General features: G+C 53.6%; 1 protein-coding gene across 2 annotated transcripts; it reads left to right on the top strand.

Annotated features, from left to right (window-relative positions):
* Window positions 1-88: 88 nt before the first annotated feature.
* On the top strand, window positions 89-26,318 carry FLYWCH1 (FLYWCH-type zinc finger 1). Of its 2 annotated transcripts, XM_086376169.1 has the most exons (10): window positions 89-428; window positions 3,264-3,376; window positions 13,818-14,249; window positions 14,504-14,962; window positions 15,895-16,338; window positions 16,468-16,731; window positions 19,492-19,755; window positions 20,530-20,802; window positions 22,462-22,534; window positions 25,207-26,318. In XM_086376169.1, exons 3-10 carry the CDS (start codon window positions 13,916-13,918, stop codon window positions 25,244-25,246), a joined length of 2,151 nt encoding a protein of 716 aa, XP_086232295.1. In that variant the 5' UTR covers window positions 89-428; window positions 3,264-3,376; window positions 13,818-13,915; the 3' UTR covers window positions 25,247-26,318. The 2 variants fall into 2 exon arrangements, with proteins under 2 accessions (XP_086232295.1, XP_086232297.1); XM_086376171.1 differs by lacking the exons at window positions 89-428; window positions 3,264-3,376 and adding an exon at window positions 12,332-12,655.
* The last annotated feature ends 1,550 nt before the right edge of the window (window positions 26,319-27,868 follow it).

Raw genomic sequence — 27,868 nt, 5'->3', positions numbered from 1 at the left:
CGCTGCCCAATCCTGGGCTTGCCCCGCCTCTTTCGCGAACTCTGGCCCCGCCTCCCCGCGCCGATTGGCCAGGCCGCCGGCCGCCGCGCACTGAAGACCCGGAGAAGCGGAGTTTGTCTGAAGAATGGAGCTCCGCGGCCCTGCCGCGCATGCTTGCGAGGAACCCGCGAGTGCGCTCCTAGAGACTGGCTCTCCAGCGGGGCGGCGCGCGCTCCCTACGGCCAGCGGGGCGGAGCGCGCGACACGGGGCTCGCTCCCGAGAGGGCAGGTGGGGGCGGGGGTGGACACCCGGGTTGCGGTGGCCGGAGGGGCCTGGGCCGCGAGGTCGACGCCTGTGGCTGCAGCGGCCCGAGGCCAGAGGACCCGCCGCGCGGCTCGGTCTCCGGAGAGGGAGGGCCCCGCTGTTGTCACCGCCCGGCCGGTGCCCGGTGAGGACGGGCCCCCGCGGATCGGGGAGGGTCTCGGGTCCCTCGGCGTGGTTGCGCCCCCAGCCGGGCTCTCCCGGGGGTCCCCAGGGCTGCTGATGCTGGGGAGTGGGGTGTCCTCGGACTCTACGTCCCTCGATCAGGCCGCCTCCTTGTCCTTCACCTGCGATTCGCAGCCTCCTTTCTCCTCCTCCCCCGCAACCCACCCGACCCCCGGGACTGAGCCCCGACACCCCAAGTCAGGAAGCCCCACATGGGCTTGCCCTTCCTTGATCGTGTCCGCCCCACCCAGTACTGCCCCCGCCCTGGCATCCACCCCAGCCCCATCCTGACTTTGCAGCTCCAGAGGTCCAGTGACCTTGCACTTTTTGCTGTTGTTACACCTGCTTCCATTGCTGAATATATAGATTGCCTGTTGGTGCTTTCAAACTTTTTAGACTCAACCTATAGTGAGAAATATATCTGACATGCCTGTAGATGCCTATTACTGAGAGAGAAGTTTAAAGGGAGATTCTTACCCCAACCTCACATGACGCAGCCAGATCTACTCTACGTGCTTTCTAATTCTATCTTGTTCTAGTCTATTTTCTTCTTTCCATTTAAAAAAAAAAACAGACTATTGCTAACCCATTAAACTGATTTCAGCACCTAATGAGTCTGACCAGTTTGAAGCCCTTGCTTTAACCACCACAGGGGTCCAAAAGAGCCTGACACGACTGAGCACACATACGCGCGCACACACACACACACACGCGCACACACACACACACACACGCATACACACACACACTCTTTTGCTTCCATTACCCCTTGTGTTTGGAGGATGCTGAACTCCAGTAACAGATAATCAATCACGTGTAAACTTCAGTTCCAAAGAAAGGGTATATTTTTTATTATTCTGACTTTAATGCTTTTCCAGGCCAAAATCATTTCTAGGACTTAGTTCAGTTCAGGCAGTTTTACCTTGTTCCTCTCCCAAAAGCTCCTAGATGGACTTGGGGAAACTGGAGCCTAGATTGTGGAGGGTTTATAACGGAGATGGACACCACTGTCATTGGAGAAGGAAATGATTCGAGCTGAGCTTTAGGAAGTCAGTACTTCGTAGGGAGAATCAGGATGCTGGGCAGAAAAGCAGTTGAGGAGATGGTGGAGGGACTTCCCTGTTGGCCGAATGGCTAAGACTCTGCTCCCAGTACAGGGGGCCTGGCTTCAATCTCTGGTCAGGGAACTAGATCCTGCATGCCACAACTGAGTTCCCAGACCCAGACCCTCGGGTCCCTGCAGCCAAATTAAAAAAAAAAAAAAAAAGGAGGCAGAATTTCCCTGGTAATCCAGAGGCTAAGACTCTGTGCTTCCAATGCAGGAGGCCCAGGTTTGATCCCTGGTCAGGGAACTAGGTGGTGAAAGAATCTGCCTACTGATGCAGGAGTCTCAGGCTCCATCCCTGGGTCAGGATGATCCCCTGCAGAAGGAAATGGCAACCCACTCCAGTATTCTTGCCTGGGAAATCCCGTGGACAGAGGAGCATGGCAGGCTACAGTCCGTGGGGTCACGAAAGAGTTGGGCATGACTGAGCATGCATGCCCAGGGAACTAGACCCCCCCCACCAACTGAGAGTCCACACTCGGCAAGGAGAAGATCACCAGTGCTGGGATGATGACCAGAGAGCCCGAGCACTGCAACCAAGACCCGGCCCCTCCAGACGCATGCAGAAATATTTTTTTAAAAAAGGAGGTGGTGGGAGAGGAAGCCCCAAGGTGATGTGGGGTTGGAGGACGTGGAAGATGGTGTGACCCGGTGTCCGGGGATGTGAGGACGAGTCAGGCCTGATAAAGGAAGCATGGAAATCACCACGGTTGTGATCTACGGGGGTTAGGAGATTTGGGGCTGGGAGTCCCATTAGCTGGAATCTCCCTTTCTGTCCCCTCTGCCTATAAACTGCTTTGGACCAGCGGTCCTCCGGGGACATTCAGCAAACCTGGGTTGTCAGGATTCGAGGGATGCGACTGGCATCTCCCAGGTGGCGTTGGTGGTAAAGAACCTGCCTGCCAATGCAGGAGACTCAAGAGATTCGGATTTGATCCCTGGGCTGGGAAGATCCTCTGGAGGAGGAAATGGCAAACCACTCCAGTATTCTCGCTTACAAATTCCATGGACAGAGGAGCCTGGTGGGCCACAGTCCATGGGGTCTCAAAGAGTCGGGTACGACTGAGCACACAGTGGCAACTTGTAGGCAGAGGCCGGGGATGCTGCTGAACATCCTTCATTCCACAGGATAGCCCCCATGACAAAGAATTATCTGGTGCAAAAGGTCAGCAATGCTGAGGTTGAGAAGCCCTGCTTCGGAACAGAATCCTTAATCTTTGGGGGGATCACTGCCACCTTCGCCTCTCCCAGCATTAATGCCCGTGTGCACACTTGGAGACCACGTACAGATCATAGGAGGGCCCATGAGCCAATCAGTGTGCACGTCCTAGTGGGGGGCGGGCAGCTTTTAGAATCATCCAGGACCTTTTTCAAATGTCAGGGCCTTTGCACCTCCCCTTTCTATCAATCATTCGGATCCCCTCCTGGGCCTGGACAGTGTACTCCCTGTTCGTATGTGATATTTGTTGTTCATTCAGTCATGTCCGACTCTTTGTGACCTCCAAAGAGTGCAGCATGCCAGGCTTCCTGTCCTTCACCATCTCCTTGAGTTTGCTCAAACTTATGTCCATTGAGTCAGTGGTGCCATCCAACTGTCTCATCCTCTGTCACCCCCTTCTCTTATGTGATGACTCACAGTTTATGGAAGAATTTCACGTACAATATCTCATTCACCACTTTTCCTGTTTCCAGGTGAAATTAGTCCAGAGAAGTGATGGGATTTGCCCCTGGTCTCCCACCCAGCAAGCCAGCGCTGACGATAGCTGTTGGCAGACCGTGAAGGTGGTTCTCACTTGTCTATGAAGGTAATTCTCTTGCTCCTCCATCAGCAGCTGAGCAGGGATCTTAGAGCTTGGACCCACTGGTGTTTGAAAAGAGTTTGCATGTAATATTATGTGTCTCTTGGGTGTTGGGTTTACCAGAGCAGGCAAGCTGAGTATTGCACTCAAATTTGCTCTGTACTCCATTTGGCTTCGGAGGAAAAGAGCATCAGAGAGCGATTAACCGTGAACTGTGAGGTTCTCGCACTTACCATTCACATCTGCCTGACTTAAAAATACTCCAGTCACTCTTTACTGAGTGAAAATAAAATATTATAAAACAAACACATTAGGGCCCAAGTATTTACCTCCAAACAGTGGTCATCCAAAAAAAGAAAACAATTTAAATCCACCTAGAACAAATATACAAATGTAATGCAAATAGAAGTTTCATAAAATAATGCTTACTTTTATTACATGCGATGCAGGTTAGTTATTTCCTATGTGATTTTTAAAATTGCTGATTGGGGACTTCTCTGGTGGTCCATTGGCTAAGATGTGCACTTCCAGTGCAGGGGGCCCAGGTTCGATCTCTGGTCAGGGAACTAGACCCCACGTACTGCAGCTAAAGATCCCGCATGCCGCAATGAAGACTGAAGATCCCGAGGGCCACAACTAAATCCTGGCACAGCCAAACAAAATTGTAACATAAATTTAAAAAAACAAGTACATAAAATTGCAGACTAGAGCCCCCAGATTATAATACCAATGACCAGGGAGATTTGAAAAGCAGAGGCTTAAGACCAAAACAGAGGAAATAAAACTCTTTCATGCAGATATAAAATGAATGCATATTCAAGCTTTTGCTTAACCCATTAATCCAGGAACCCGTAAGATCTTATAACCAGTTTGCAAGGGAATCCAAAGAAGATTCTAGAAGACTGTAGGTCAGGAGTATTGACATGAATGCGTACATAGAGGCAAACCTGGAGAAACTGCTTACTTATCTGTATTAATTTACATGGTGAGAAAGCAAGAATGGGTCTACAGGCTAGAACTATTTTGCCTTGTTCTGCTACCTGTGCAGAGTTATAAAAGCAACTCAAAGGCAACAAGAGGCTAGAATGGTGTAACCTGAAAGGCTGTGCTCCAGACAAAGCCCAATTTTCCACTGATGCACAACTTTCCCCTACAGCCTCATAATTTCAATGAAAGATCTTTTTGCATGAAATGAGGGTGGTCCTGTCAGATGGGGTGGGAGGTCTGATCATTTACACAGGTGTGGCACGCTTGCTAATTCACCTTGTAGGCTTTCTTGAGTTTGCTTTGCTGGAAGTCTCTGTAAGGAACCTCAGTTTGGACTTTTAAAAGTCTGGTATATGTTATCTCAAGGTACTGAAGCCATCCCCAACAAGCTTTCTCCCCCAGATTTCATCTGTACTACTTAAAAATTTGGGCAAATTCCACTCTTCTCGAGGTCCCCAAAATACCTTAAGGTGTCTGAGACCTGTTAGATTGTTATTAAAGGATCATTTTAACAAGATGCAATCATGACTCTCCCATCGATGTAAAAATAAACAAACATTAACGATTCTGTTTAACACACCAATGAAGGAACCTGTATGTTGTGACAGATGAAATAACGTGTGAGAAACACTTCACGTGATGCCCTGCGCAAATGAAATGTCAAATCCTTCTCAGGGTGGCCATGGATCTTCCGGGCACCGAACCTCAAGGGCATCTAGTCCAGTGTTGCACAAAGCCGAGTCCGTGATCCACCAGGACCAGAGTCTCAAGGGGTACTTGTTAAAAATCCAGATTCTTGAATTTGACTGTAGACTCACCCTCATAATTTTGGGTGGGAAATCTAGGCATCTGAATTTTTTTTTTTTTTTTTTTTTTAAGCAGTGAAAGGTTTATTGCAGGGCCAAGCAAGGAGAATGGGTGGCTCATGGTCAGAAACCATCCTCAACCTCTCGACGACTTTCAGGGGAGAGTTTCTATAGGCAAAATTTGGTGTGGAGGCTGCAGGGTGCGTGACTTTCTTCTAATTGGCTGGTGGGGAAGTAAACAGGCAGAGCTCCAGGAATTTCCAGCCCCAAGCATCTGCATTTTTATCAAGTGCTCCAATAAAAAGTAAATTTAAAAATAAAAGTATCAAACACCCCAAGTAATTCTTACGGAGACCAGAATTACATACACAAATAATTGAAATAAAAGGTTCGTGAAAACTGAACTTAACCTCACTATATGGGTGCACCCTTTCTGTGCTGTTTTTTTAAACAGTGCTCTTCAGCAGGCTTTCTCAGCCTCAACCTTGCTGCTGTTTTAGACCAGATCCTTCCTCCTGGGGGTGGTGGGGGCTCCCCGAGATCTGAGCCGCATCCTCGGCCCCCACCCACAGAGGCCAGGAGCCTGTCCTGCACCCTATTTGTGACAGCTAGAAATGTCTCCTGACCTTGCCACGTGTCACCTGGGGGGCAGACCACCCTGACTGAGAACCACCGGCCTTAACCCTACTCCGTTGTCGATACCTGTTGATACCTATGGGTTAGAATCCTCAACTTTAAAAGAACCATTTTAAACTTATTTTAGGAGTATAAGCCCTGAAACAGACACAGGAGGTTCGCACACTGGCTGTCCTTTAGTGGCACAGCTCCCCGGGTCACAGAAACCTAAAATTGAGCCTCAGTCCTCCTCTGTGAGTGAAAGAAAGTGAAAGTGAAAGTCGCTCAGTCATGTCTGACTCTGTGACCCCCATGGACCCCACCAGGCTCCTCTGTCCATGGGATTCTCCAGGCGAGAATCCTGGAGTGGGTAGCTGTTCCCTTCTCCAGGGGATCACTCCCAACCCAGGTCTACCACACTGCAGGCAGATTCTTTCCTGCCTGAGCCACCAGTGAATGAAAGAACAGCAGGCCTAATGGAGGCAGCTATTTGGGAGATAAAATGCAATAACCTATGCAGAGCCCTCGCCTAGCCCCAGGCACCTCAATTGGCATTTGGCAACTATGAGGCATTGTAACCACAGTCCTTCAGATTCCTGAAGCACGTGTGGTCGGAACCCACCTGGGAAAACAGAAATTACTGTAAGGTTTCATTGGGAGTTGCATCGCTCTCCTTGCTGGTGAAAGCTGAGAAGCTAAACTGGAAATGGCTTAGCACTGGCGCAGCAGCTGGGGGTCGGGGCACTGAGCAGACAGCGGCGCTGGGGCAGCCACGCCAGGCAGGTCGCTTCTCCCTGAAGCTCCTTGCTCCCCATGCCACCCTCAGTCCCCCACGGTGGCTCCTGGTGGCCAGATCAGCTGGAAGCCACATTGTGTTAGATGCTCAGTCGTGTCTGACTCTCTGTGACCCCATGGACTGTAGCCAGGCAAAAATATTGGAGTGGGTTGCCATTCCCTTCTCCAAGCCACAGTACTAAACCATAAAACAGCTGGTATGTAGGGCCAATCAGTGCAGCTCTGAAGGCCTGGCTGTCACTACCCATGTAGTCACTACCCACGTGGTCCTGAGCCACTTGCTTCAGGCCCGAGCCTCAGTTTCCCCAGAAGCAGAGGGGGCAATGGTGCAGAGAGATCGATGGGTCCCTGCACTTGGGGTACCCATGATGTCATAGGATGTTTGTTCTTGGCTCAGGTCCCAGCTCGAGGACCAGCCTCATGGCTCTGGGTTGGAGTGTCCCCTTGGTATCCCTTCCTCTCCTCCACCCCACTCGCTTCTCTCTTCCTGCTTCCACCCAGAAGGCCTATGGCTCACTTATTTTCTCTGTCAACTTCCACTGTGTCTATAGGTTTGAAACTTGGGTTTTCAAAATCCTTTTGAGTTAATATTAGACTCTTAAAAAACAACTGCAAAAAAGATAGAAAGAAAGAAAGAATTCCCCTGTGCTCATCACCCAGTCTCCCTGAATGTCAAGATCTTACCAAACGTGCGGTGATCAAGTCCGGGAAATCCACACTGGTCCTGTACCATTAACCTGAACTCTTGGCCTTATGCACATTTCACCAGCTTGGCCCCTAATGTCCTTTGCCTGTTCCCAAATCCCATTTTGCATCTTGTCCTTGTGTCTCCTTCGTCTCCTCCAGTGCCAGGTCCTCAGTCTTTCTTTCTCCGTGATGACCTTGACACTGTGACGCGTCCTGGTCAGTCGTTTAGAATGTCCCTCCAAGCGACTTGTCTGGGGGTGCACATTCGGGGCAGGAACATCCCCAGAGATGATGCTGTGCCCTCCTCAGTGCGTCTCGTCAAGGAGGTCGTGGTGCTGGTGTGTCTTGTTCCCGGTGAAGCTGGCCTGGAGCCCTTAAAGGCTGTGTCTGCGCGATTTCTCCACTGTCAAGTCATTCTCTCTCCCTTTGTGGTTAATACATGTCTTGGGGGAAGTCTTTGAGGCTCTGCAAGGCCCACAGCGGAGACCACAGGATTCTTGATTTTTCACTTGTTTCTCTGCCCCATGATCTGTATTCCTCTTTATCTTCTTTTATGACACATCTTGCAGTGGAATGGAATCCCTGCTTTTCCTCAGAGATACGGAGTTAAAGAAAACAATTATCAAGCAAGGAGGTGCAGCTTATCTTTAAAGTGTGAGATATTTCCCCACTGTAAAGAGCTCACGCACATTGTAAACAATGTTGAGAAAACAGAAGAAATTTAATGGAAAAAAATTAATCGCTTTTCTTACTAGTTTTAACGTTATGAGGTATTTCCTCCCAGTGATAGGGTTTTTTTTTTTTTTTAAGTCACAGATACATAAATCAGTCAATAAATAACAAATGTGACCAGACTTGAGATGAGCCAGAAGAAATGAAGTGTATTGAGGTCTAGAGGCAGTGTCACCATCCAAGGAGTATTTTGGTGTTTTTTAAAACAATAACAACAACTTAGCTTAGAAATTGTAATCTTTGCTGAATTTGTTCACTGGATTTTACTTTCAACCTAATATATTTTGTAAATACAAACTTTTTTTTTTGGAAGTCTTCCTGAATTATTTGTCCCATGTGGAAAAACTCCCAAATTCTAGTTCCATAAACTGTGCACGCTAAGTCCCTTCAGTTGCGTCTGACCCTTTTCGACGCCATGGACTGTAGCCCGCCAGGCTCCTCTGTCCATGGGATTCTCTAGGCAAGAACACTGGAGTGGGTTGCCATGCCCGTCTCCAGGGGGTCTTCCCCACCCAGGAATTTAACCGGTATCTCTTAATGTCTGTCTCCTGCATTGGCAGGTGGGTTCTTTATCACTGGCGCCCCCTGTGGTACATCTAATTCTACCAAGGATGCTGTACTTTCAAGGAGCAACATCACCCTCTTGTGGCTCTATTGTGGTATTGCGCTGAGGACTTGGATTTGTGTTCCTGTTGGGGCCTGGTTACACAACATAATACTTTGGCCCTTTATGAGGGATCCATCTGGTCTGCAGGTGGGGGCCTCCCACTCTATAAAGAGGAATAAAATAGCAAACATGTTGAACACATGTATGTGCAACAGAAAGTTAAATGTATATTGAAGACACTAATACAAGAATAGAAACAAGTGCATTTGAGTGGCAGAACTGAGGATAATTTATCAGCGTTACGTTCTCAACATTTAAAAGTGTTTTCAGTAAAGTTTTTACAATATGACATTAACAACTTACAAAATATCTTAATATACAGTTCATGCCCACTTTTGTGAAGAAATCAAGCCCAAGAGTGAGAAGCCTGTTCATGGTGAAGACTGTTTTTTATCCAGGTGACCCTGGGGACTTGAGTCGTACCTATAATGATTTGGTTTTTTTTTTTGGCTGCACTGCTTGGCTTTCAGGCTCTTAGTTTCCAGACCAGGGACTGAACCTAAGCCCACGACTGTGAAAGCACTGAGTCCTGGTCCAGGGAATTCTCTATAAGGATTTTTTTTAAACAACTTTATTGAGATATGGTTCACATAGCATACAATTCCCCCATCTAAAGTGTAGAATTCACTGTTTTTAGTGTATTCACAGTCCACTTTATAACATTTTCATTCCCCCAAGAAGAAACCCTTAGCATCACTCCTGAATCTCCCCCTCATTCCTGTCCAACCCCCATCAACCACAAGTCTGATTTCCGTCCCTAGTAGACATCTCATGTAAATGGGTTCATGCCACATGCTGACTTTAGTGTCTGGGATCTTTCGCTGAGCATACTGTCTTCAAGGTTCATACACATGGTAACAGGTATCAGAACTTCATTCCTTTTGTTTTGTTGTCTAGTTGCTCAGTCGTGTCTGACTCTTCTGTGACCCCATGGACTCTAGCCCATGAAGCTCCTCTGTCCATGGGATTTTCCAGGCAAAGTGGGTTGCCATTTCCTTCTCCAGGGGATCTTCCCGACCCAGGGACTGAAACTGTGTCTCCTGCTTGGCAGGTGGATTTTTTTTTTTTTTTTTTTTTTTTACCACTGAGCCACAGGGAAGCCCTCATTCATTTTTAAGGCTGAATAAATTCCATTGCATGGATAGACCGCATACAGGCCAGACCAGGTGTTTTGGAGAGAAGCGTGGATTTTGGATTAATCCAGCAGGTGCTGATCCTGCACGCAGGCCAAAGAGGAAGATGGTGGTCTGAAGAGTCGGGGGGCAGGTGCTAGGTGGCCTGGCGGAGAAGGGAGGGGTGTGGACTGTTCCAAAAAGTCTAACTGTTGAGGGAAGGAGGGGTTTTGTGAGCTTTTGTTTTAGGATGTAGGAGACATAAGAAGCTTAGGCATCTTTAACTCAAAGGACATGAGTTTGGGCAAAATCTGGGAGATGATGAAGGATAGAGAAGCCTGGCGTGCTGCAGTCCACGGGGTCGCAAAGAGTCGGACACGACTGAACAACAACAATGAGAAGCTTAGTCCTGAAAACTCTAAATGCAGAGACCCAGAGGAGGCAGAGGTTTGGGGACTAGGGAAAGCAGATCGTTCAGATGGAGAAAGGGCCCTGGTGTGGGGGTACCAAGGGAACTGGATTGGACACTTTGTTCTCCAAATCAGGATAAAATTTGTATGCTCTCTTTATCCAGACAGTGATGAGTCATTAGAGCTTAAGAAGCATTCATCCTCAGTGTATGAACTGTGAAAGAGAAATTGTAAAATTCAGAATCATGGAGGAATAACTTTCATCAGAAATGTGCATTGTGGGGGGAACCTCATTCATCAGTATGATAGATGGAGCATTACTATATATAGTTTGCTATAGTTGTGGGGTTTTTAAAAATAATTTTATTTGCATGTGTGGTAAAATAAGCATAACAAAAATTTACTACTTTAACCACTTTTAAGTGACAGTTCAGTGGCATTAAGTACATTCACATTGTTGTTCAATCATCACCACCATCCATCTCCAGAAATTTTTCATCTTCCCAAACTGAAACGGTCCCCATGAGTGCACGCGCAGTTGTGTCCGACTGTGACATGGCCCACCAGGCTCCTCTGTCCATGGGATTCTCTGGGCAAGAATGCTGGAGTGGGTTGTCGAACCCATATCTCCTCTCCCATGTCTCCTGCACTGCAGGCGGGTTCTTTACCTGGGATGACCAAAATGGTCTCCATTAAACACTAAGTCCCCATTCCTCCTCCCCACCAGCCCCTGTCAACTACTGTTGGACTTTCTGTCTCTATGAATTTGACTAGCTACATCATGTAAGTGGAATCATAGAGTATTTGTCCTTTTGTGTTTGGCTTATTTCATGTTACAGATTCTTAAAATGCACAATTCTCATTTGATATCCTTTATACTTAATATTTTGTTCCTCTCACTGAGTTACCAGTTTTTCAAATGTGAGCATCTGAGGGATTTAAAATTGGTGTTGGATGACCCTTAGAGTTCAGGAGTTCAAAAGCACTTTGATATTGGATATTCCACATCCATTAGTATTATCCCATCTATCAAAAAGTCAAAACTGACTATGTTCAGTTGCTTGCCAAGAATATCAGTTACTGCTGCATAACAAATGAGCCCTGATCTTACTTGCTTAAACTAACCATAGTCTATTATTGATCAGGGTTCCATGGAGTGCCTGGGCCACTTTCCCCTGGCTCGCTCTTGTGGTTACACACAGCTGGAGGGTCACTGAACTTGACAGTGGAAATGGTCTCCCTCCAGGCCTGGCAGTGCCTCCCTCCCCTGTGTGTGGCCCCTCATATAGCTTCCTTCTCTGGCAGTCTCAGGGCCCCTGTCTCAGAGGGTGACCCCCCACAGCAAGCTTCTGCCATGCTCTATTGGCTACATCAAGTGACCAGTCTGGGCTGGAGACCAGTTCAGATTCAAGACCACATTGCAGAGGGACCTGCATACTTTATGAGAGGATTTGTGGTCATTAAACAGTCTACACTTTAAGGCCCTTTAGTGGCTGAGAATGGGAACCCTCAATCAAATCTAAATTGAAGCCCGTTGCAAGGACCCAAGTCTTTCCACAGCCTGTGGTCAGCCACACTTCGAGGTCTTTTGTTGCACTGGAATTTGTTCCATATCCTTTGAGGTACATGCACAGTGCTTAGTCGCTCAGTCATGTCCCACTCTTTGCGACCCCAAGGCCTGCAGCCTGCCAGGTTCCTTTTGTCCATGGGGATTCTCCAGGCAAGAATACTGGAGTGGGTATATTTTAAGCTTTGTAAACAGAAGCTTCAGTTGAGAGAATTACACTGCCTCGGGGTGCCCATGACTCTGGGTGCAGTTCCACCGGAATGTGGGGGTTCTCTGTGGGAAGGCTTTGGCCTCTGATCGCATGAGACTGAGGTCGGGGTCCTTGCTGCCTCCACTGCGGACCGAGCGCAGGGTCTCATAGGAATGTGCGTGCTGGGAGGGCAGTGACCGCAACGTTTTGGCGGCCTGAGCTGTCTGAACGGCCTGTGGAAAGGAGGACCGGCTCCCTACGGCCTTTCGCCGCGTCGTGGGAAGGACGCGGGGTCGACAACGCGTTCCTGAGCCCCTCAACCTCCAGCGCTCAAGCCCCGGAGGCGGGCTCCCGGCGGACGGACGTGCGCCGGGGCCAATCAGCGAGGGGGGCGGGGCTGCTCGCGGAAGCTTTTTCCGCCTGAGCGGCCGCGGGCGCGGAGGCGCCGCCGCTGTCCCGCCTCTGACATCACACGTGCCCCCGGGTCCCCAGGGCCGCCGCGCCCATCAAGAGAGGGCTTTGCTGCTGCCCTCGGTAGCCTTGGCTCTGCCACCACGGGGACCCAGGAGCGCCGCGCGTGGTCTGATAGACCTTGGGGAGCTGCATGTGGGCCCCAGACCAGGAAACGCCACGCGGCAGGAATGGGGGACCCGGGATGACAACTCGCAGACGGGGAAGCCGGAAGGTTGAGGTCCGATTCTGGGCTGTCACCGAGAGGTGGGAAAGGCCCTGACATGCATCCCACCCAGTCCACCAAGAAGACAAAGCAGTCACTGATGCCCCCACACCGATGCCCCAGGGCCCGGGTCTCCAGGCCAGCCCTGCCCCTGTCAGCCATCCTTTCTGCTCTCCAGTCCAGCAGCCAGGGAGCCCTCAGTGACCACGGCTCCTCTGGACACCTCCACAGCCCTGTCCCCACTCAGCAGGGGCAGCACCAGCACCAGCTCAGACAGAAGTCGCTGCCCTCGTGGTGCCCTGGCATCCCCTAGCCCTGGGGGGCCTGGGCCTTTGGCCTGGGCCTCTGGCCTGGGATGGGGACTGGATCTGTTTGTGAGTCCAGAGTCCCGCCTCCCAGGGCCAGGCTCCCCTCTGGGGCCTGCAGAGTGCCCTGCGGGCCCAGCCCCTGCTCCTGGTGACACAGACAGAGTGTTGGGGTGAAGGGCAGCGGGCCTTCTGGGAGGGTCAGTGACCTGAGCTCCCATCCCCCAAGTGCTTTTCCCCGAGGCCCGTTGCTCAGGAAGCCCGGCTCCCGTTATCCTGGAGCAGGTAGCCCGGGTGCAGTGCGGGGCAGGCCCTGGACCCCCTCGACCAGACCCCCAGCTCTGCTCCCTGGCCGTGTGCCTCCGTGTTCTCATCTGTAACCTGGGTTGATGAGAATGATCAACTTCCACAACGTGGAGTGAAGGTGAAATGGGACAAACCCGTGGAAGCACTCCACCCCGAGCTCAGCACCTGTGGGCCTGGATTCCTAGTAACTCAGCTGTCAGTACCTTGGTCACCCCAGCAGCCCCTGCAGAGCCCTGTTTCTGGCACATTTTACAGATGGGGAGTGAGGTTTGGCTGGGGGAGGTGATGGTCCCAAGGCTGCCAAGACAGCAGACATGCTGGCCCAGGTTCTCCAGCTCCATTCAGGTCCTTCCCCAAGGTGGGGGTGGGCGTGGGGGGCACAGGGTAGCCCCACCTGCCCTGACCTCCAGCCCAGATTCCTCCTGAACCCTGGCCCAAGGGCCCCTCCACTGATGGGATATTTTTTTCCCATGTGAGATCTTAGTTCCCCAACCAGGGATCGAACCTATGACTCCTGCATTAGAAGTGCAGGGTCTTAACCACTGGACTGCCAGGGATGTCCCCGCTGATGGGATTTTGCCTCCTCCCCTAGGACAGAGCCCCTGGACCACCAGGTTCCTTGCAGGGAGGTGGAGGACAAATCCTACTGAGACCTGAGCGTGGCCTGGGGGCCCAGCTGCCTGTCCCAGAATGCCCCTGCCCGAGCCCAGCGAGCAGGAGGGCGAGAGTGTGAAGGCCGGCCAGGAGCCCTCCCCTGAGCCCCCTGAGCCGGGCACAGATGTCGTCCTCGAAGCCCCCACGAAGCCAATGGAGTTCTCTGAACTGGTCCTCCTGGCGGCCTCCACTGAGAGTGGGGATGGAATGGACACCCAGCCCGAAGAAGTGCACTGTGTCCTCACCCTGGAGATGGCTGACCCTGACACCCTGGCCGGGACTCCCCAGATCCTGCCAGTAGAGGAACAGTGTGGGGTGGTCCAGCCAAGGCCCCAGACCCAGGCACTGAAACCCAGCAAGCCAAACATTGGTGAGTTCTAAGCCAGCTGCCCCCAGCTGGCCACCTTTGTAGCCCCCTGTGCTCAGACTTGGGTTTTTCCAGCAGGGTGACCTTGGCCATCCCTTCCCTGCTCTGAGCAGGGCCTCCCTGACCTTATCCCAGGCTGGTTCGACGAGGGCAGGAAAGCGTCCCTGGGCGCCCCAGTCCCTGTATTCCTGTCCGTGGCCCTGACTGCAGACCTTGCTCCGGGTCAGCTCACCTGCCCCCTATCTTGTCTTCTGCAGTCACCCAGCCCCTGGAGTTCCTGAGGACCCCATTTGGGGGCCGCCTGCTGGTGCTGGAGTCCTTCCTGTACAAGCAGGAGAAGGCCGTGGGGGACAAGGTGTACTGGAAGTGCCGCGAGCACACTGAGCTGGGCTGTCGGGGCCGGGCCATCACCCGCGGCCCGCGGGCCACAATCATGCGGGGCCACTGCCACCCGCCCGACGAGGAGGGCCTGGCAGCCCGGCGCCAGAGACAGAAGCGGCTCGGCCCGGCCCTACCCGAGGGCTTGGCGGGTTCCCAGGGCCCCAGCAGCCTGGTGGAGGAGCCCCTGGAGGGGGCGGGCCCGTGGCTGTGCCCCGTGGAGCCAGATCCGACCCCAGGCCCGATGCTGAGCTACCTGGTCCCCGAGGAGGACGAGGGGCTCCGAGCCCTGGCGCTGCTGAGATTGCCCCCGAAGAAACGCTCGACGCTGGGGAGCAGTGAGTGCCCCCCACCCTGGCCTTACCCTTGAGCAGGCGGGAACCACTCCCCTTTCCTCTGCCCAAAGACACACCTGGGTCTTCTGTGGCTTCTTAACATGCTCAAAGTCAAAAAACGATTTTAAAAATATAAAGGCGTCCCAATAATCATTAAGCCCGTGGGGGTAGAAGCAGTGCTCATGGGCCAGGCGGCCCAGGTCCTCCTGGAGCTTCCTAAGGCACAAACCTGAGGTTTGTGGGCCCCACGGAGTGCTGGCAACCTTTGAAGTTTGGGGAGGTGGGCCTGGTGGGAGATGTGAGCTTCGTGGCCCGGGTTCAAGGTCCGGCCCCACCTCACGCGCCTGGGCAGGCTTGATGAAGTTCTGCAGGTTCACAATATAGGCGATGGCCTCGCTGTAAGGGGACTGGGTACTGATGGGTGGGAAATGCCAGCCCTAGTCCAGCGTGTGTTGTCGCTGAGTCACTGCTAGATGGAGTCTTTGCAGAGGTTTTATTCTTCGTCTGTTTGTTGGCTTGCGTGTTGTTTTTGCAGAGGTTTTATTAGCAGTCACTGGGAGGTTGTCTTGGTCCCTGAAGCCGTAGGCCTCCTAACCTGGAAAGGATTGAAGAGTTCAGGGATTTAAGGGGCTGGGGGCAGGGTGTGTGTCTCTCAGGTGTGTCTTCTGGTCCCATTTTATTTTACGGAGTGTGCCTGTGTTACTCAAATACTAGATCCAATTTTCAAACAAACCCTACGCAGAAGTATGCCTGGGAGTAACACGTCAGAGCCGGCTCAGGCCTCCCCTCCTCCATCCCGAGACCCTCCACCCACTGGCCATCAGGAGAGGGGCATGGTCCCTTTGGCTCCCTGGGCAGGCGGTCCGCGGGGGCGCACCTGGAGCCCCAGCGGCGGGCGCCCACCCAGCCCCTCCTCTACCCGCTTCCTCCTCCAGGAGGGCCCCCGCCCCTGGAGTTCCTGCGGACCTGCTATGGGGGCAGCTTCCTGGTGCACCAGTCCTTCCTGTACAAGCGGGAGAAAGCCGTGGGGGACAAGGTGTACTGGACGTGCCGCGACCACACGCAGCACGGCTGCCGCAGCCGTGCCATCACCCAGGGCCGGCGGGTGACAGTGATGCGGGGCCATTGCCACGCGCCCGACCTGGAAGGGCTGAAGGCCCGGCGGCAGCAGGAGCGGGCCATGGCGGCGCTGCGGGCCCAGCCGGGCGGCCCAGGGGGCCCAGGGGACAAGCCGCTCCAAGGCGTGGACAGCCTGCTCTACCGCAGAGGGCCCGGGCCCCTGACTCTCACCAGGCCCCGGCCCAGGAAGCGCCTGATGGCCAACGACGAGGAGCTCCCGGCCGAGCCCCAGGGCGAGGAGGACAAGGACGAGGACCCGGGTGAGCCCACACCTGCTGGACCGGACCTCCCTCCAGTCTTGCTCCCCGAGGTTCCAGGAGGCGGGAGGGGGCGACACCAGCTTCTGTCCCAGGGTCCCCCCACCTACCCACGCTCCCATCTCTCCCCAGGAGGCCCCGAGTTCCTGAGGACCCCTCTGGGGGGCAGCTTCCTGGTGTACGAGTCCTTCCTCTACCGGCGGGAGAAGGCAGCCGGGGAGAAGGTGTACTGGACGTGCCGGGACCAGGCCCGCATGGGCTGCCGCAGCCGCGCCATCACCCAGGGCCGGCGGGTGACGGTGATGCGAGGGCACTGCCACCCGCCTGACCTGGGGGGCCTGGAGGCGCTGCGGCAGCGGGAGAAACGCCCCGGCACAGCCCAGCGAGGAAGCACAGGTTGGTCAGACAGATGGGGTGGGGGGTGGAGGCAGCCTCGGTGGACAGGCGGGAGACCCAGACTGCCCGCCGTGCCCTCTTGACCTCCAGCAAACATCCTCCTGTCCTTACTGGAAACATCTGGAAGGTTGCAGCTCCCTCCTGGCTCCTCCCCTCCCTGTCCTCCCCTCCGGTGCCCCCACCTCACCTCATCCCCTTCCTCTCCCTCCTTCCCAGACCAGCCTGGAACCTCTGCACACCGGATCAACCCGGGCCCCCTTTACTCCTTCTCGTCTTTTCCTTTCTTGTTTCGCATGTATAGGATTTATGGTGGTGGTGGTGGTGGTTTACTCACCAAGTCTTGTCTGACTCTTGCAACCCCATGGACTGTAGCCTGCCAGCTTCCTCTGTCCATGGGATTCTCCAGGCAAGAATACCAGAGTGGATTGCCATTTCCTTCTGCCATTTCCTTCTCCAGGGGATCTTCCCAATCCGGGAATTGAACCTGGGTCTTCTGCATTGTAGGCAGATTCTTTACCTGCTGAACTATAAGGGAAGACTACAATAGGATTTATAGAGGAAGCTGATTGCACAGGGCAGTTTCTCATTTTTCCGGGGCGGGGTGGGGGGTGGGCAGTGGCTGACACCATGCCCAGTAACAAGCATTGACGGCTGAAGGTGACACGGTCCTGTGATTGCTTCGCTCTCCCCCAGCACCTGCCATCGTCCCTCAGGGCTGGACAGTGAGGGTCCCGGGCCCTCCTCCCACCTTCGACGGCCCCACAGGGCCTGTGTCTGACCCTCGCGAGGCCGCAGTAACTCACATATTAACGTCTTGCCAAGAGCGACCCTGGCCCAGCCTTCTGCTCGCTGGGGTTCTCCGCTCAGGTCCGTCCATGACTCCACTTGCCTCTCCTCCGGGGTTCCCAGTCCCAGACTCTTTTGAGTCACCTTCAGAGCCTGGCTGGCCCTAAAATTCTCTAACTCGAGACTTCTGACTCCTTCTTTTTTGTTCCCGACTCTCTTTTTGTCCCATTTCCTTGTAACTTCTGTGTACCTGAGGATGGTCTCACCCCTTGCCAGCCTCACCCCCAGCTCCCATCCTGAGTAACCGCTCAGCTCCTTTGTTCTTTGCCTCTTCTCTGAAGCCTGCCTCCTTCCACCGTGTCAGCTGGTCTTGTATCCCCTTGTTGCCTGTTGACCTCCGACCAGAGATGGGGGTGCCCAGCGGTTCCCCGCGCGCTGCCCCCTCCTCTCAACGCAGCTGCTGTACTTTTGTTCTGTAAACCGTCCCGGCCGAGTGGGACCAGGCTGTTTGTGGCTCCTTCTCAGTGGCCGTCTGGTCTCTGTGCTCGGGACTGATCCTACGCATGTGGAGGGGTCTTTCCTTGAAGGTGTAAGGTCGTGTCTCTGCCCCTGGGGTGCGTTGCTGTGCTGGGGGCACTCGGGGCCTTTCAAGCCAGAAACTCGTGTCCTTCACTCATAGAAATTTCCTCATGTTCCATGATGTTCAACTCTCCGTTTTTCACACACTTCTTTGATTTTGCTTTCCAGTCCTTCAATTTACTTTCTAACTTTTGCTCTCATATTTGAGCTCCTTTTTGACCCATCCTTCCAGAGCACAAAGCCCACCCCACCCCCACTCAGCCCCTGGCAGCGGCACTTGTCTCTAAGTGCCTTTTCTCTGTGGGTTTTTCTGGTCTCTGCCTTTTAGGGTAAAGCTTGTCTCTCTTTCTCTTTATTTATTTATTTATTTTTGTCAACAGGTGAAATTTTCCAAGCAGGTATATGCCATTCACTTCCATTTTCTGTCGATCACACAGTTGTATAAAGCAGCACAAATTGAAGGGGAATGATTTTTTTTTGGCGGGGGGCATGCTACACAGCTTGCAGGATCTTAGTTTCCCGACCAGGAATTGACCCCTGCCCCCGAGTGAAAGTGAGGAGTCCTAAGCACTGGACCTCCAGGGAATTCCTAGGAATGATTGTTGTATCCACGTTAAATTGCTTTGCATGGTCTCATATGAGATACTTGGTATAAGAATCTTGACTTTTTGATTGTGGAAGATGTGAGAATCTTTGATCATGTGTCCAGTGGTCCTTGGCTGTCTGCCAGGTTGAAGGTGAGACCCACACGCTCTGTATGTGGGCGCCAACCTGGTGATGCGACAGACCCCAGACCTAAGCGTCCAGCCTGGCTGCCGGCTCCAGGGACTCAGGCAGGGAAACAGGGTGGGCCGCAGACTTCCTTCTCCTCTCCCCACGCCCCACTCTTCCTCTCCAAGACGGGCACCTGTCTCATTGCCCTTCAGGCACACAGCCCTTGCCAGTCTGCTGTTTGCAGCCTGCCCTGGGCTCAGCTGCTGGACTCTGCCTGTTCTGCCCCCCTCAGACTGGGCGAGCCTTTGCTTTGCCAGCTCTGTGACCAGGTGCCCCGCTGCCCAGCCTCTAACCTGCGTCAGCATCTCTGCCCGCTCCTCCCCTCCCCTCCTTGCATCTCCGGTTCATGTCCTGTGCTTTTTTGTTCTGTTTTCATCGAGTGCAGGGAGAGCAGAAACGTGCCCCCCGTCCCATACCTCCCCTCCGGCCACGCACCGGCCCCACTGACGGCTGCCACTCCCGCTCCTGACAGAACCCCCAACCCCTCCCGCTGAATGGTCCCCGTGTCTCGACGGCGGGGAGTTCTCGAATCAGAACCTCCTGGGTCCCCCTCTCAACACCTGGGAACAGCAGCCCACCCTCCCTGCCTCCCTCCCCTGACGCCATCCCATCTCTCCCCAGGAGGCCCCGAGTTCCTGAGGACCCCTCTGGGGGGCAGCTTCCTGGTGTACGAGTCCTTCCTCTACCGGCGGGAGAAGGCGGCCGGGGAGAAGGTGTACTGGACATGCCGGGACCAGGCCCGCATGGGCTGCCGCAGCCGCGCCATCACCCAGGGCCCGCGGGTCATGGTGATGCGCAGACACTGCCACCCGCCTGACCTGGGGGGCCTGGAGGCGCTGCGGCAGCGGGAGCAGCTCCCCAGCCCGGCCCAGAGGGAAGGCTCAGGTGCGGGAGGTGGGCGGGCCAGGGCTGGGTCTGGTCTCCCTGGGGACAGCCCAGGGCGCGGACTGGAGGGAGCCTGGTGGGACAGTCCTCCTGTGGCCCAGATTGGGTGGGTCTGTCCCCTGGGCAGTGAGCTCCCAGGGAGAGGGGCCCCACACTCCCGCGCTGGTCCTGGTGGGGCTGGGGTCTCAGGGGGAGACCCCCTCAGATGGCTGGAGAAGGGCAGGGGTGATACTGGGAGCCGCAGGAAGTGCTCCTGGACCTGGGGGACCCTCTGTCTGCCCTTCTGTCCCCACCCCCCCTTCCAGCCACCCCAACCCCAACATATCATGAGCTTTCAGTTCAGAGTCTTAAAACGTCTCCTGAGGGAGAATTTGACTAGTCACCAGCTGGCCAAGGGGCGGGTGGCCCCAGAGCGGGGAGGCCCCTGGTGCACTGTCCAGAGCAACCTCAGGCCTTCCAGAGTGTTCCAGTCCAGCCCCTGCCCTGGGGTGCCTGCCAGCCATTGTGGCGGTCGAGCTGGGTCAGCAGGGGCCTGCGGGAAAACTCAGGGTTTGGGCGGCGGCGGGCCCAGCTTCCCCGGTAGCCCCAAGGGCCTCAGACAGACAGACAGCCCACACCCCAAGGTGACAGGGCCGAGGCAGCCTGAGCTTCAGTCCCCAGGGCCCTGCGGCGCAGGCTGGGGTGGGGGCAGGGGTCCCCACGTTTCTGGCTGGAGCTCTGCGCCTTGCTTCCGGGCCGGCCAGGCGCCCCACTCACATGGCATGTTCCTTCCAGAAACCCCCCAGCCCCTGGAGTTCCTGAGGACTTCCCTCGGAGGCCGGTTCCTGGTGTACGAGTCCTTCCTCTACAGGAAGGAGAAGGCGGCCGGGGAGAAGGTGTACTGGATGTGCCGGGACCAGGCTCGTAAGGGCTGCCGCAGCCGCGCCATCACCCAGGGCCCGCGGGTGACAGTGATGCGAGGGCACTGCCACCCGCCTGACCTGGCGGGCCTGGAGGCGCTGCGGCGGCGGGAGCAGCTCCCCAGCCTGGCCCAGCAGGAGGACCCAGGTACAGACAGGGCCGGGGCAAGGCTCTTTGCCAGGCCGAGGTTCAGACATCCCAGGGGGCTGACACCGTCTGGGGAGCTTTGTTCCCTGGGCTTCCTGCCTTTTTAGAGTCTCCTACCCTACCTCCCACTGGCTCCTTCTCCTGGATTGAGAAATACACCTAAGTCTGTCCCATCCCTTTTTTTGGGGGGGTGGGGCTGTGAGGCCTGTGGGATCTTCATTCCCCCATTAGGGAACTGAACCCACGCCCCCTGCACTGGAAGCACAGTCTTAACCTCTGGACCACCAGTTGTTCAGTCGCTCAGTTGTGTCCGACTCTTTGCGACCCCATGGACTGCAGCACGCCAGGCCTCCCTGTCCATCACCAACTCCTGGACCTTACTCAAACTCATGTCCATTGAGTCGGTGATGCCATCCAGCCATCTCATCCTCTGTCATCCCCTTCTCCTCCTGCCTTCAATCTTTCCCAGCATCAGGGTCTTTTCCAGTGAGTCAGCTCTTTGCCTCAGGTGGCCAAAGTATTGGAGCTTCGGGTTCAGCATCAGTCCTTCCAATGAATATTCAGCAGGGTTGGACCACCAGGGAAGTCCCTAAATCTGTCCCATTATTAAAAACAACTTCCCTGGGAATTCCCTGGCAGTCCAATCATTAGGACTCCACGTTCTCACTGCCTGGGTTCAATCCCTGGATGGGAAGCTAAGATCCCTCAAGACACACAGTGCAGCCAAACACATCTAACAAGCAAACATTCCCATTCTAACTGCCATTTTCTTTCCTCTCTTTTACACTAAGAGGTCTTCATTTTTTACAGATGGTAGTATCTTTTGAAAATCTGTTTAAAAAATATAGACTGTTCTAGAAGAATGTACTAACGAGTATGCACACACACGCATGAGCACATGCACGCACACACAGAGTTTTGCAAATAATTAACCATGTTGAACTGAACTTGGTTTTGCTTCAAATAAACAGAATGTAAAACCAGTCTTTAGAAAGTGTCTCATATTAATTCATGGAAATAGGAAGGGCCACATCTTATACAGGAATGAATCCTGTTGTATAAAACAACCAAAGGAAACTTGATTTCTGCTTTAAAATTTTTTTTTCCATGAGAAAGCCAGTTTGACTTAACCAAGGAGGAGGTGCTATGACTCGCCTTTGGCAGGATGAAGGGTGTGGCCTCTTCGAGATCTAGTTGCCTTCCAATCTTTTTGGTTACAAGGTGAAGCCTGATTCGCAATCTACAATAGCTTAGTTTGGGGCTTCTTTGGTGGCTCATCTGGTAAAGAACTTGCCTACCAATGCAGGAGACGCAAGAGTTCAATCCCTGAGTCGGGAAGATCCCCTGGAGAAGAAAATGGCAACCCACTCCAGTATTCTTGCCTGGAGAATTCCATAGACAGAGGAGCCTTGGTGGGCTACAGTCCATGGGGTCGCAAAGAGTTGGACACGACTGAAGTGACTTAACACACATGCACGCAGTTAGTTTGGGGCATCAGAAAACCAGAATTCCCAATGACTTCCCCAGTCAGAGTCATTCCGCCTGGTTTTCTTCATCCTTAAGGCCTTGAGGTCATTGTTCCAAGGGGTGTGCCTTTGCCTCTGGCAACTTCAACAAGAGAAGAAATATTAATTCATGTTTTCAATGTTTTTCCCTCAGAAAAGGTAAAACTTCTGCCTGAAGTTCAACTGTGCCTCGAGACGTGTGCTCCTGAATGCCAGCAGAGCTATGGGTAACTATATTGGTTGTCTAATGCTGCATCACAGATTACCCCAAAGCCTCAAGACGAAGAACAGCAAATACTTACTGCTTTTCCCAGGGTCCGTGGGTTGAGATTTCAGGAGGGGCTAGTTGGGATAGTTCTGGCTCCGGGTCTCTTGTGAGATTGAAGGGAAGGTGTCCGTGCAGGTCAAGCTTTCAGCCATCTGAAAGCTTGAGGAGGGGGGCTGGAGTAGGTGTTTCCAAATGACCTGTTCGCTCACAGGGCTGTGGGCTGGAGGCCCACACCACGTAGACCTTTCCTTAGGGCTGCTCGAGTTTCCTCAAACAGGACAGCTGTTTTCCCCCAAAGTAAGCGATCCGAGGGAGGGAGTATATTAAAAAGCAGAGACATCACTTTGCTGACAAAGGTCCATGTAGTCAGAGCTATGGTTTTTCTAGTAGTCATGTACAGATATAAGAGTTGGACCATAAAGAAGGCTGAGTGCCAAAGAACTGATGCTATCGAACTGTGGTGCTGGAGAAGACTCTTAAGAATCCTTTGGACTGCAGGGAGATCAAACCAGTCAATCCTAAAGGAAATCAACCCTGAATACTCATTGGAAGGACTGATGCTGGAGCTGAAACTCCAATACTTTGGCCGCCTGATGCAAAGAGGTGACTTATTGGAAGAGATCCTGATGCTGGGAAAGAGAAGGGGGCAACGGAGGATGAGATGGTTGGATGACATCATTGACTCAATGGACTTGAGTTTGAGCAAGCTCCGGAGTTGGTGATGGACAGGGAGGCCTGGTGTGCTGCAGTCCATGGGGTCACAAAGAGTCGGACACGACTGAGCAACTGAACAACGAGGGAGCAGGGCAATAAGGAGGCCACCACCTACAGCAGAATTCACATTCTTCTCAAGCACACGTGGGACATTCCCCAGGATGGACCACATGTAGGCCATCAGACAAGACCCTTCAAATTTAAAATGACTAAAATCATAGAGTATGTTGTATCACCACAGTGGAGTGACATTAGAAGTCAATAACAAAAATTTGGGAAACTCATAAATACATGAAAGTTAAACAGCATATTTGTAAATATATCCAGTGACTCAAAATTACAAGGGAAATTAGAAAATACTTCGAGAGACTTCCCTGGTGGTCTTAGTGGTTAAGACTTCCTGTTCTAATGCAGGGGACCTGGTTTGATCCCTGGTCAGGGAACTAGATCCCAACTCATCCTGTAAGGCTGGCGATAGCCTAGCACCAAAACCAAGCAAAGACATCACAAGAAAAGAAGACTAGAGAACAATATCTCTTAGGAATACAGATACAAAAATTCTCAGCAAAATACCGCAAACTGAATCCAGCAACGTGAAAAGGATCCTACACCATGACCAAATGGGAATTATGCCAGGAATCCAAAATTGCTTCCCCGTCTGTAAGTCAATATCATACAAGCTTGTATACAGAAGAGACTTAACACAGGAGGCCGCCAACTCCTGTCCTTAGAACATCCTGTTTGTAAGGCTGACCCTGAGCTTCCAGGGTCCAGATCAGGATGCTTCCAGGGCTTGACTGATATTCTCCCTAAATGATGACAGTTGCTCACTCTTACCTGTTTGTACAAAGAATTTGATTTTTGCTGAACACTTGCTTTTCTTCATGGGCTTCCCTGGTGGCTCAGACAATAAAGAATCCGCCTGTAATGCAGGAGACCTGGGTACAATCCCTGGGTTGGGAAGATCCCCTGGAAGAAGGCATGGCAACCCTCCAGTATTCTTGCCTGGAGAATCCCATGGACAGAGGAGCCTGGCGGGCTATAGTTGTAGCCTACCAGGCTCCTCTGTCCATGGGGTTGCAAAGAATCAGACATGACTGAGCGACTAAGCACTGCTTTTTTCCTGAGATTCTGGAATATCAGTGACTGTAGGTACCCTCTGCTTAAAACAAGATATAGTTCATTCATACAATGAAATGTTGCTGCTGCTGCTGCTAAGTCACTTCAGTTGTGTCCAACTCTGTGTGACCCCATAGACGGCAGCCCACCAGGATCCCCTGTCCCTGGGATTCTCCAGGCAAGAGTTCTGGAGTGGGGTGCCATTGCCTTCTCCAACAATGAAATGTTATTTGGCCTTAAAAAGGAATGAATTGCTGACACACGCTACAACACGGATGAATTTCAAAAATATCATAAGAAGTGAAAGAGGCCAGACACACAAAAGACCACAACTTGTATGATTCCATTTCTATGAAATGTCCAGAATGGGCAAATCTATGGAGATGGAAAGTAGATTAAAGTTTGCCTAGGGTGAGGAATGTTGGGGGTGCAGTTAAAGGGCATGGGGTTTCTCTTTTGTTGTTGTTTTCTTGGCCACGCCTCTTGGCTAGCGATATCTTAGTTTCCCCAACCAGGGATTGAACCCCGGGCCATGGCAGGGGAAGCACCAACTCCTACCCACTGGACCGCCAGGGAGTTCCCAATCCCATGTTTTCAAGGCACCAATGTGATGTATGTGTATAAAAATGACCTAGTTGATGGTGATCTGTAGGAGGAAGGAATCCTTAACTGTCTTTTTTTTTTTTTTTTTGCATTTATTTATGCTAGGTCATTTTTTATTTTATTATCCTTAACTTTCTTCATTATCTCCTGCCATGTTTGGATTTGCATGACACACGTGTGCTTCTGTGTCATCAGGAAGGTGGAAAGTACACAGCTCGACAACGAGTCCCAGTGAGGCCAGCCTCCGGCCTGACAGCAGAGGAACCAACCCAACCTAACATGTCACCAGTGTCAAGGATGCTTCAGGTCCTTGCAGGACCCTGGCACTTCCCACCCAGTTAGATTTTGCTCGACAAAGCCTCTCTTTCATTCTCCAAAGCATCCACGGGCTTCACATTTCCTCCAGAGGCCTCCCAGGAAGGACGCTTGATGGTGTCTCCCTGCTGGCAGAGAAGAGCCCTGGTTGCTGGTGGCCTGCAGCAGTGCGTGATGTGGGGTGACGTGGCGGGCGGGGGGACCCCCGCGGGGGCCTCAAAAAGCTCAGAGAAAGGAAGCACCATTCACAAAGATACCTCCCCCCGCCCCAGCCTGCTGAGCCGCAAACACCCAGCCATCCTGAGAGCCCACAGCTTTGCCAAGGACTTCCCTGTTGGGTGTGGTCCCACTTGGGCTCCATAAAGTAGAAAGTCGTCGTGGCAGCCACGTCAAGATGAAGGTGGGCGAGTTTGGGGAAGTCCCTGCCTCTTTGGGCTGAGCTGCCCCACATGGTGTTTGCCGGGCAGGTGCCGGGCGGGCCTCCGGGCTCCTTGGGCACCTACTGCCTGGGTGTGGCCGTCCCGTAGCAGAGCAGGCATAAACCAGGGGACTTTTACACCATCTGTTGGAGTTTCCTTTGCTCTTCTCCAACTTAAATCAAGCGCGATGTCAACGATGCCCAGGGCTGGTGGTGTTGGGCCGTGGGAGGCCACGCTGGGCAGACTGCCCAGGGTTGCCCAGATTTGCCTGATGCCGGAGGAGAGGGAGACCCAGAAGACAGAGGGGCAGAGGCATCCCCTTCTCCTGTCTTCTGGTACAGCCGGGAGCAACAGGCCGATGTCCCCCACCAACCCAAGGCTGCAGCTTGCTAAGGGGGCTGCGTCCCTGCCAGCGGCTCCTTGCCCCCACCCTGTGGTGGCTGGGGGCTCCCCCTCTCCCGCCTAGCTAGCCGTGCGGCCTGCCGTCCGGCTGCGGGGCAGTAACAGCTTGGATGCCCCCCACTGTCCCTCTGCCTCCACACTTCCTGCAATAAACCCGATTTTATACCTCGCCGTGCCGTGTAAAGCTGCTGTGTGTCTACATGCCCGCTGCAGCAACAGATGGCCAATAGCAACCAGGAGGCCACACACTCCACGCGTCCCTGTGCCATGTGGTTGGAAGTGATGGAGTTTGGTTGGGCAGAGGGAGGCCTTCACACCTGGGGCAGCGTCTGCTCACCTGGCCCAAGTGTCAGCTGGACCAGGCATGGGTGGGAGTCCTCGGAAAGCTCACGGATGGGGTCTCCTGCTGACTGTTCCCTCAAACCTCATGGAGCTGAAGGAAAGGCCTTGGACCTCTGCTGACTCATCCCACCTCCTCCCTGACTTGTTTTCACAAGCCGGGCCAAGCTGGAAGTGGAAGTGGCCCCCCCCAAACTAGGGCCACCTGGACCCCCACCCCAGACCATGGCTACCTTCCCAGGCAGGTAACTGACCCATTCCTTGACTGGACTGCCAGTTCCACGGGGCCCTCGCCCACCAGCCTGGCCAGCAGTCATGGAGATGGCCCAGCAACATGACCGGATGGCCCACCCCACCTCCCAGGTAGGAGGCCCGTCGTGCTGCTGGCCCCACTCAGTGGACACTCGACACGGGGGCTACGTTTCAGGCAGTGCTCTTGCCCCGAGACACCGAACTGTTCTCAGCCAAGGCCAAGGCCGAAGACACAGCCCTGGGAGGAGCAGATACACCCCAATCCAGACCCACAGACGAGCATGCCCATGGCAGGCGGCTGCAACTGAACGTCAGTGGACAGGCACATCTGTGCCACCACCAGCTTGCTCTCTGCTCAGTCTCTCATGAAGGGGAGCCTCACAGAGCCCCGAGGTGTCAGGCCAGAAGCACTGAGTCCTAGCAGCCAGCGTGACCCCAGCCCCACAGGGTCACTGGCCCCCCCGCCTCTGCAGCATGTCTGCCCCGCCCTCTGAGGGGGCCCATCCGCGCAGCCCCCGCTCTGCACCTGCTCTGACCTCAGAGGGCAGGTGGCTGGTCCGTGTTGCTCAGACCGAGGACTCCCCAGTGGACGTGAACCTGGATGCCGCGGCCGCCTGGGGTGGCCCCATAGCCACCCACCCCCGAGCCCCCTTCAAGTGGCCACCTCTGCTCTGGTTCTAGAGCCACAGAGTTGCCCCCGCCCCAGTGCCGTCCCAGAGGAAACAACCAGCAGGAAGCTGGCCCCTGGCAGACAACACCAGTGGGACGCAGCCCTGCCCTCCTCCTGCCCTGTCTCCGCCTGGCTGCTCCTTCCTGAAATAAACCTTGCTTCGGTATGTCTTCACCACATGGAGCTGGTAGAGTATTACTGTGTTCCTTTGGGTGATGGCACAACAACCTCTCAATTATGAAATTTTAAGTAAAAGTTCATAAGGAGAAGGGAAACTACCGACACGGAACCCAAATTTTAACAATGGGGCAGCGGCGGGCTCTAGGGGCTCCCACCCCAAGTCCTGCCCCCGGGGGTGTGAGGCGAGCATCACTGAAACGCTTCTCCCAGCCCAGCCTCCTGCTCCCATGTCCTGCATTGAGATGGCTCCGGCAGGATGGCACCACGAGTCACTCAAGTC

Source organism: Bos grunniens, chromosome 25 (genome assembly GCF_055505025.1).
Source record: "Bos grunniens cultivar Pamir isolate PY7600 chromosome 25, Bosgru_T2T1.0, whole genome shotgun sequence".
NCBI classification, from domain to species: Eukaryota; Metazoa; Chordata; class Mammalia; order Artiodactyla; family Bovidae; genus Bos; species Bos grunniens.
This window is presented reverse-complemented; position numbering and strand designations above follow the sequence as displayed.

What these genes read in the sequence shown, in the direction of transcription:
- FLYWCH1 (XM_086376169.1), top strand. Translation starts at nt 13,916, where the DNA reads ATGCCCCTGCCCGAGCCCAGCGAGCAGGAGGGCGAGAGTGTGAAGGCC. An exon ending in ACCCAGCAAGCCAAACATTG is followed by an intron (nt 14,250 to 14,503) that starts GTGAGTTCTAAG and finishes TGTCTTCTGCAG; the next exon opens with TCACCCAGCCCCTGGAGTTC. An exon ending in GGCCCAGCAGGAGGACCCAG is followed by an intron (nt 20,803 to 22,461) that starts GTACAGACAGGG and finishes TTTTTCCCTCAG; the next exon opens with AAAAGGTAAAACTTCTGCCT.